Source organism: Lygodium microphyllum, chromosome 12 (genome assembly GCF_053477565.2).
Source record: "Lygodium microphyllum isolate KBCC chromosome 12, Lygodium_microphyllum_v1.1.10, whole genome shotgun sequence".
NCBI classification, from domain to species: Eukaryota; Viridiplantae; Streptophyta; class Polypodiopsida; order Schizaeales; family Lygodiaceae; genus Lygodium; species Lygodium microphyllum.
This window is the reverse complement of record NC_141146.1, coordinates 126,820,172-126,829,384: the sequence shown is the minus strand read 5'-3', so window position 1 is coordinate 126,829,384 and position 9,213 is coordinate 126,820,172. Positions and strand designations below refer to the sequence as shown.

At 39.8% G+C, this 9,213-nt stretch overlaps 1 protein-coding gene across 1 annotated transcript; it reads left to right on the top strand.

Annotated features, from left to right (window-relative positions):
• The first annotated feature begins 353 nt into the window (after positions 1 to 353).
• On the top strand, positions 354 to 1,921 carry LOC148028239 (uncharacterized). Its single transcript, XM_087690023.1, has 2 exons — positions 354 to 741; positions 1,493 to 1,921. Exons 1-2 carry the CDS (start codon positions 453 to 455, stop codon positions 1,669 to 1,671), a joined length of 468 nt encoding a protein of 155 aa, XP_087546149.1. The 5' UTR covers positions 354 to 452; the 3' UTR covers positions 1,672 to 1,921.
• Positions 1,922 to 9,213: the final 7,292 nt, after the last annotated feature.

Sequence of the window (9,213 nt, the reverse complement as noted above, 5' to 3'; positions counted from 1 at the left end):
AAAGAAAAGTAGCTCTTCTCTTTAAAAAAAAAAAACAAGTCCACCTTCTCTTAATTAGGAGAAAGTTTACTTTCACCAATTTTTAGTGAAAAAATAATGCTTGTGACAAATAGGGCTGGAGGGTTTCTTAGAAAACCCCCATTTGAGAGAGAGGCAAAATTCCAAGTGTTCTCAAGAAACCATTGAAAATCCCCCTTGGAAAACCCGAGGCAACAATGTCCCAAACAAACGTCCGCTAGGTTGCTATCACTCGACAAGGTGTAAACGTGACTTTATTTCGGGATGGCAGTGTGAAGAGACCTTAATCTTGCAGCGGGCATCAAGTCCGGTATCAGGCTGACGTGGTTTATCATCTCCATTTAGATAGCTGCGTATCCGACAGACTTCTCACACATACTCACACACGCATACACACACACAAAAGACTTATTTAGTTTCGTGAAGCTCCAGCCATGGCGGTCTGCGCGTCGTCCCCGTCTCCTTTCTCTTCGCGGCTTAACCCTAACGCTCCCTTCTTCGTCCCCGCTGCCTTCCTTGCCGCGGAGGACTTCTCCCCTGAGTGGTGGCATCTTGTCCGCACTTGCCCTGCATTCCGCGAGTACTGGCTCTCCGAGCGTTTCGATCCCGAGCAGCTGAACGAGCCCGAGCCTCTCTTCTCCGAGGATCTGGATGATTTCTTCCTGGAGTTTGACCTCGGACCAGTCTCGTTCATTAAGCAGGAGAACATTCCCCCTACGACAGGTATGAAGACTTCTAACTGTTCTTCTCGACACAACGTGCTCTTAGAATGTCCTAATTCTTCTTCACGCTCGAATGTGTGTCTCTGCGTAATGCTTCTTTACCTTCGTCTCACGAGAAAGTGTAATATTTCTTTGCAGGTCTTTGCTTTCGTGACAGTTTGCCACCTTTTATGAATTTTGCACTGCAGATTTGTCAGATCTGTGCTTCTCATGTCTATCCTTTATTTCATTGATGAGAGAGGCGTGCTTTCTTTCTGTTCTGGTCTCCTGTATTCCAAACAAGGTGTTTAGGGAAGGATTGATAGGAGTATCTATCCCTTTTAGTGTTAGATCTTGTTTGGTCCGCATCCAAATTTTCCTTGGATTAGGGACAATCAGTTCGCAGAGCAGAATGTGCATGTTCTTGACGAGCATTCACTATACGGTCTGTTTCTAACTTAACTGTCAGCCTTTGCAAGTCCGTGACCCCTAGCAGGTTTTGGCTAGGTTAGTGCCAATTAGTTGCAGAATTTGCCAGATCTGCATGTAATACTTGAGGAGCGTTAACTTTATGCGTTGTTTGTCGAAGTAGGCATGCCTTCACGTCCAGTCGGGTAGTTTTTAAGTGGATCTTCTAAAATTCAGTTTGTCTAGCAAGTCGAGGTCACCTGTTCTCAAATATTGGCTCGCTTGGGCAATGTCTTTGTGTGTTTGTTGCTGAAATTGCGTTCAACCCTGACTCTGACGATTTTCCTTCTGTAATATTTCATTAGGTATGTTTCCTCATGATGCGAGAGAGTTGACAAAAGCAAATTTGCGCGAGCTAAGTATAAATCCGAAGCATGAAAGAGGGAAAATCAACCGTCCTATTCGCGTGGGGGACAAACCGCCTCGTTTAGTTCCACGGCAGAATATCTCTTCCCATATCCGGAAAATTCAGCAACCAAGGTGAAGCGCAGCCTTCAAATCCACCAACCCTTATGCAGGTTTCCTGAAGAGGATACCCTTTCACTGTAGATATTGGAGAGAATCTCAATTTGTATGTTTTTAGAGATTAGCGCAGCAGCATAAGCTTGTAGATGTACAAGAAACGGTCGGAAACGCCTAAAATCTCTTGGCGAAGAATACCAGTTGCGTTGAATGATGCAGCTAAATGTCATGTACATGTTGTTTTTAGGTGTTAATGAAATTCAGTTTACTCTCGCTGTTCCATTTTCAGCTATTAGTCGTAAATTATTTAGATAGCATTGGAAGGGCTGTAATTAGATGTATTTAGACTTAAGTAGGCTGATTGCCTTCTGAGTAGAGTAGATTGCGCCAGTACTTGGAACGGGTAATCTTAAGAACTTCCTGGTAATCTCGAGCTCGAGGTTGCTACCCCGGAAGCTATTTCTCGGGACATTGTGGAGATTTCTAAGGGAAAGTGTGAATGATAACGTTGGTGGAACAAATGTTGGCAATGAAATGACGAGTTCTAATGAGGAAAAGGAATGAAGAGCTTCAATTTTCACACGTTCGTAGGAGAAGCTATACTACAATTAGCTTAGAAGAATATATCAAGCTTTAGTTGGAAGCTAACCTCAAGTGCTTTTCGAGTTGCCCATGGAGTACTTACAAAGAAACATGGGGGAAAAGCTTGAAGGTAAGTTAGATAATGAGGTTGGATTCAAACAAAGTGTGGTATTGTGTTTAGCCTTAGCTACGAGGCATTTATTCTTTGGAGTTGGCAACCGTCTCAATGATGGTGTGGTGATCAAATATATTACAATTGAAGGATATTCTTTTGAGTTGGCAATTGACAAAGTAGAGAGGGTCTCGACTCAGGTGTGTTTTTGGAGCTTGGACTTGGTGCTTATGTTGTGGTGGTTGGGGGAAATAGTAAGAAATGGCATTAAGAGACCCTAATATGGGTGGAAATTTTGGAGCTTCTTGTATATTTGAGGAACATGTTGCTAGACTTTGCAAAAGGGTTGGGAAAGCTACTATATATATCCCCTTTGACTTGCTCCTTCACAAATCGATTGTGTTTGATGTTGGGATACTAGAGACTGCTACCAGAATATTTGGTATTTAGTGTTCCATTTGTTGTAGAGCTTAGCTTTAAGCTTACTTGGAGTAATTTTTTGGGTTCTTGTAACAATTGTGGCTATTAGATATGCTAAATATTGCATACTTGTAAGGAGCTACCAATGGTCTATGGTACTAAAAGTTGGAATGACCTTATTATGAGAAGTTATGTGTGGATTTGGACATTGGTAAGTGAGATGAGGCCTATGTGACTCGATGGCAAAAAGGGGACCTTTGTAGGTTAAGCTTTTGGGTTAGAGTAGTTAAATTGGTAGCAACTTGAGATGCATTGCATCGAGTTGTAAGGTGTAAATTATTAGGAACCTTTTTTTTGAGGTTTTGGGGGTCTTAGGGAGGTCAACATCCCCCTTGATGAGGGTTTAAGGGCAATGCCAAGAGATTGATGGCAAAGGTAGTATTTCTTGGAATATTTCCTAGCCAACTTACAAAGGTTCATAATATGGTAGGTCAAATAGATGGCTTGACTTTTTTTATGAGCTATAAAAGGGAAACTTCTCTAAAGCTATCATTTGTCATTTACGAAAGTAGAGTTCTTTTAGCTAGCCTCAAGCTTTTTATCTATCATTTATCCAGATTGCTATCTAAGCTTCATACTGGAAGTGCTTGGGTGGATATAGCCATCTTTGTATCAAATTTTTCGGAGTTAAAAAAGTTTTTATTATTCTTATATTTGATTTGTATCTTGTGTTTCTTGCTTAGATTTTATATATTGCATTGCGTAATTTTTATATGGTATTAGAGCTTAGGGGCTCTAAAGATTGCAAAATATGCAAGAAGTAAGTACTTCAACAACAAAAGACGATGATGTCATCATCCTTAAATGTGTTCTCGCATATTAGGTCATGATGTTGCACTAGAATTTCAAACACTGAGGATTCATCCACCAACATTTAGCAAAGATAAGTTAGATAGTACAAACTTCACTTTGTAGAAGTTTAATATTACAACTATCCTTGATTTTTATGAGCGCTTTGGAGAGCGTATCGGAGACTAACATAGAATCACAATCTATCCCCGACCTATTAAATACTAGAATTATGATTCCTCCAAATGTTGATCTTCTATGGGCTTGGAAATGAAGAAACTCAAATGTACATGTTCTTTAGTTATAAGCTATTTTGATAGTATTTTGACCTTGTGTAATACTTCATCACAATTCAAAATTAGTTGGTTAGTTCGAAAGTAAGTTAGTCAATTAATAAGTTAGTAAGATTACTAATGTAAAAACTAATAAATATTAATAATTAATAATTTTTATTTAATTAAAAATATAACAAATCGAGTCATAAGTCGACATTTTTCTCAGATTGACAAGAAATGTAGTCACCCTTCATGGAAGTTACAATATGAATGAGAGTTATGAGCCATATTAATCACTAGTGTTAATGTGTATAGTATGGATGGTTCAAAAATATTAGATTTTGGGCCAAAACTAGTATACTTTAAATTATTTTTAGATATTACTCGTAAATATCCTAAAAATCTATGGAGATTTTTAAAACAGGATGTTATGTAAAAAAAACAAGTGGTTTTTTTACCTTGTTTTGGAGATTTAATACAAAAAAAGGATCGGCAAAATAGTGTGCATCGCAATTGCAGTTTACATGTCATGAAGGAAAAATACAACATTAATATTTGCACCTTGGATTAATTCTAGCCTTTGTAAATTTAGCCCTAGCCTATGTGTACATGTGTGAACAGCCCTTAAGTTTGGAAGAGGGTTAGAATAAAAGGGATTAGAGGCCAAAGGCAAGAGATCTTTTGATCATTCAATAATCTTGGCTTTACCATTTTCTTGGAGTTAGCTTCTTCTTAGCTTTGAAGCACTCAGCCATGGCCGTCATGTATTCTTGAATCCCCAACCATTAATACATGATGAGGATGTCTTGGTGCAATAGATTTGTTAATTCTTTGTTGTAGCTTAGTTAATTTTCAATTTCAGTTAGATTTCATTCCATGGTTGATTGCTTTCATTACGTTGGTATCAGAGCCATAGCTTAGATCCTTGCAGAAGTCATTTTCAAGTACTAGATTCAGTTTCCTAGGCTAGAGAGAGCAAACCATAGTTAAAAATTTTAGTGACAGGACTTGACAGGACATGAAGGATTCAAACCGGAGTTACATGTGAAAGTCTGCTACAAACAGGGATGAAGATGGTGATTCTTGGCATTAATAATGGAAGAAATGGAGGGCTCCAGCCAAAATAGCAGGACGTGATCAAGATTTGAGCCAAAAACTGGGGTAAGTGGACAAACTAATGGTTACAGGACATTTTGACTGTGGTTACTTTTGAGAAGGAAGGGTTTCTTCTTCTCTTTCCTCTTTCCTTCAAGCTGCCATACAAACTGCCATGGACATTTCTTCTCAGATCTTCTTGCCACGACCTCTAATGCTCAAATGGCTTATGTAAGAGTGTAGTATGGGTCTTAAGCTACCTATGGAGTACTTACATGCCTCATATCCACCATGTTTTCATCACGTGATGTAAGAGGATGTACAGCAGCAGTTTGCGCTGTTTTTACAGCCCCCCCCCCTTCGTGATCAGCAAACGTGAGGCAACCAGAGCTTGTACTCTTCATGGGATGATCAAATGGAGTGCAACTATGAGTATACATCATCTTCTACTTGATCTTTCACTCCTTTTGGAAGATGGGAGCTTTCTCAAACCCTAGGTATGGAGTTTTATGACAGTTTTGGACAGCACTCAAATTTCTCAAATTTCTTCATCAAGATCAAAGGGTTTTTGCTCTATTATACTCCCTGAGGCTTCTACATACATCCTAGTACCAACATTGATTGATCTTGAAGCTTGAAGCTTTGATGGAGCTTGGATATGGAGATTGCAAACTCTATGTATAACAGTTTGGGACAGCATTAAAGATTCCTGAAATTTTTAAAACAATTCATGGGGCTTTTGTGGGCAAAGCATATCTGAAGCTTCCTCAACCGTTTCCCCTCAAGAATCCATCAACATTGGACCGACATTGAAGGAGATTGAAGCCAATGGAGGTCTAGGTGTTCAATGGACAGCATGAAGCTTTTATGCCATTAAATTTTGGCATTCCCTCTCAAATTTCGGGATCTCTTGGACACATTGAAGCCCTCTCTATTACCTATTGCAACCTACTTCAAGTAGAGAAGGTAATTGGTCTTCATCAACCCTCATTTGGAGCATTCATGGAGTCATGGAGCTTTCATGGGATTAATGAAGCTGAAGCTTATCAAGGAAGGGATTATCCTTGAATATTGAAGATCTCTTGGACTGATTTTAGACGGATTATCAAGCTCAGCTCACCTATGTCAAGCATTATGGATTGAAGGTCATTCCATCAACAATGCTCTTCTCCAATCAATTAAATGAGGTACTCTAATCACTCTTAATTTCTCTTTCCATCCAATTGCTAATCTCATTTCCAATTGCTGAAGAGAAATAAGAGGATTAATGAAGCTTTCATTCATAGCTTAATGCATTACATGAAGCCTATAGGTTATATCAGTCATTGTCTTTGCTAAACCTTTTCAATTTACTGAAATGGCCATCTCTAAATGTCTCAAACTCTTCCATAATGAATGAGCATTACCCATCTACTTTCATTCACTGAAATCAGTAATTTCTTGAGCTTCATTACTCAATCTTTATTGCCTAACCCTGACATGAAATTGATTGCCTATTTTGCCTCTTGATCATAAGAAAATCATTACCCAATTGGTAAGTGAGAAAAGCTTTGTAAGCAGTGAGTCACTGCTGAGGTAAATACCTCTCCATTTCTCATTTACATTTCAGCCTTTTCAATTCCAATCTTGCATATCATGAAAAGGGCAAATGAAAGGCAATTGTATTTCCTTCCTATTCCATGCATATCATACTGATTTTTAGAGCTAGAATTCACTTGCCATGTACTTGCCCACGAGGAAAAGTGGATGCCGGGCGAGTCAGTAGGACAAAAGAGAGGTGACCCTCCCCTACCGACGAGGACCCTAAAGGGGAGCGCAACCCGGTCGAGAGGGAACTTTGCAAACCCCTCGGGTCTCGGATCCCACGTATTTTCAAGTTTAGGTGCAGGTACAAATCTCAAAGGCACTTGAAATCAGCCTACAGCATGAGTTATGGGCAGTGAGTTCTTGAGATATTGGTAAATGTATGGTATGGCAAATGTATGAAGACATATGGCTACAGTAAAATGTATGCATCCTATGGTAAAGACACTATGGTTCAGCATTAAAGTTTGGAACAGAGTATGTATACATACCCTCATTAAAGATTGCAGTCTACATTGAGTTAGACAGCCATTTTACTGGTTATAGAGGTCATTTTTAGTATGGGCAGACGTATGAGACTCTCCTACAGGGTTATGAAGTTGGTACATGCTTGGTATTGATGGTACAAGCCATTAATTGACTAGAACAGGGTATTCACTGCCTGCAGGAATTTTCAGACAGCAACAGAAAATCCGTTACAGAAATTTCTGTACTCATCCATTTTCTACACTTGATAGATCGTCGGATAGAGGGCTCTTCAAGCTTTGAACAGAGCTAGAGACCTCGTAATTTGGAGCTCTAGAAGTAAAGATAATCAAGTTTTTCTACTGCAAGAAATTCAGGACAGAAATCAACCCATGGCTAGGAATAAGAAGAGAGACCCTGTTTTGGATACTATCAATGAAGAATTGAAGGAATATCAACATGAAAGGGATGAACATCAACAGGAAAGGGGTGAACATGACACTTCTCAAGATGCCATTTACCGAATGCATTATGAGAACGATGAGGTCGATACAAGTTCCACCCACTCCCCTACCAATCAACCCATAGAGACGTCTCATATCTCAATGAATTCAAACAGTTTTCAACAATTATCAAATGACATAAAGGATATGAAATCAGGTTTCGAGGGTATGAGGTTGGGTATTGACAAGCTTGTAGCACTTCTTGGTGAGAAAATGCTGCCTACAGCTAGTCTTAATATCCCACATCCTCATAGGGCTGAAGAACCACCTAAACCACTTACTCCTAAGGTGGTAGGTCAATTTGAAGTTGGAGAGTCATCTAAAGGTAAGGATTTTGTTCAACCCACTTCACTTCAGCCACAATTCCATCAACAAAAGGGTCACTTTCAGCCACATGGGCAGGATCTTCAAGAAAGAGTGCAAACAAACTCAAAGCATGATGAAGACATCCATGGGTGCAACTCTTTCTACAAGCAATTTTACCCTCAGGCAAATGTTGGTGGCTATGAGCAAGGGCATGTTAATTCAGCCCCAAACTCTTATGGGCAGCCACATGGACATGTGAATTCATCCCCAAATGCTTTTGGACAGCCACAACATAATTTCTCTACTCAAGTGCAGCCCAATAGGCCAAGTCCCATGTTAAATCATGGTTGGAATCAGCAAAATAATGGGCAGCAACCACCTTTCAACTCACCTATGCATGGACAACCTCCCAATGTGAGCAACACATACTTTCAGCCTCAAGGACATTGTTTCCAGCCACAAAGTCATGGTATGTGTTATGGACAACAAACTCCTTATGCGCAAGGGCATGGAAATAATGAATATCCTAGGCAAGGACCTTTTGGCAAATCTTTTGGGCCACAACACCATAGTGGGCAGCAGCACCCTAATGGACAACCTCCTCAATACGAGAGAGAGTATAAGGAGAAAATAATTATCTCAAACTTCAAGGGAGAGAACCCTTCACCCACGGAGTTGGAGGAGTGGTTTGACAAGTTAGAGATGTATTTTTCCCTTTACCCAAGGCCCGAGAATGCCAAAGTAAAATTTGCAGCTCTTCATCTAGAAGGCTATGCTCACACTTGGTGGAGATATATAGCGAGGATGGGACATGACTTCTTGTCTTGGGATGCATTGAAAAATGCTATGATTGAAGTCTTTGTTTCTCCTATTGAAAAAGAGCGGTTAGAGAAAAAGTGGTATGCACTTGAGCAACGTGGTCTCTCGGTTAGAGAGTACTCAAATCAGTTTTTGAACCTCTCGATGTATGTTCATGGGGTTTCCGATAGTGCCAAGTTGAATAAATACATATTTGGTTTGGAACCTATTCTTTCTTCTGAAGTTGGAGCCATGAATCCTACATCCCCTACAAGCTGCCATTCAATTGGCTGAACGTTATGGGCAAAAATACAAGGGTTTTCAGCCAAAACAGGACATTCTTTTCAGCCTGCGCAGTTCCCAAGGACATCAGGCCATTATGGGCATGCTAAAACTGATTTCCAGCATATTGGGAAGCCATCAAATACTTTCAGCAATACCTACAGCAAGATACCCACTTTTCCTACTGTGTTTGGGTCAAAACAAAGCAGTAATTTCAGACCTAATGCTGAAAATAGATTTGATGGAAAGAGGACTGATATAAATGCCAAAACTTCAGCTCCTACTCAAGGCAA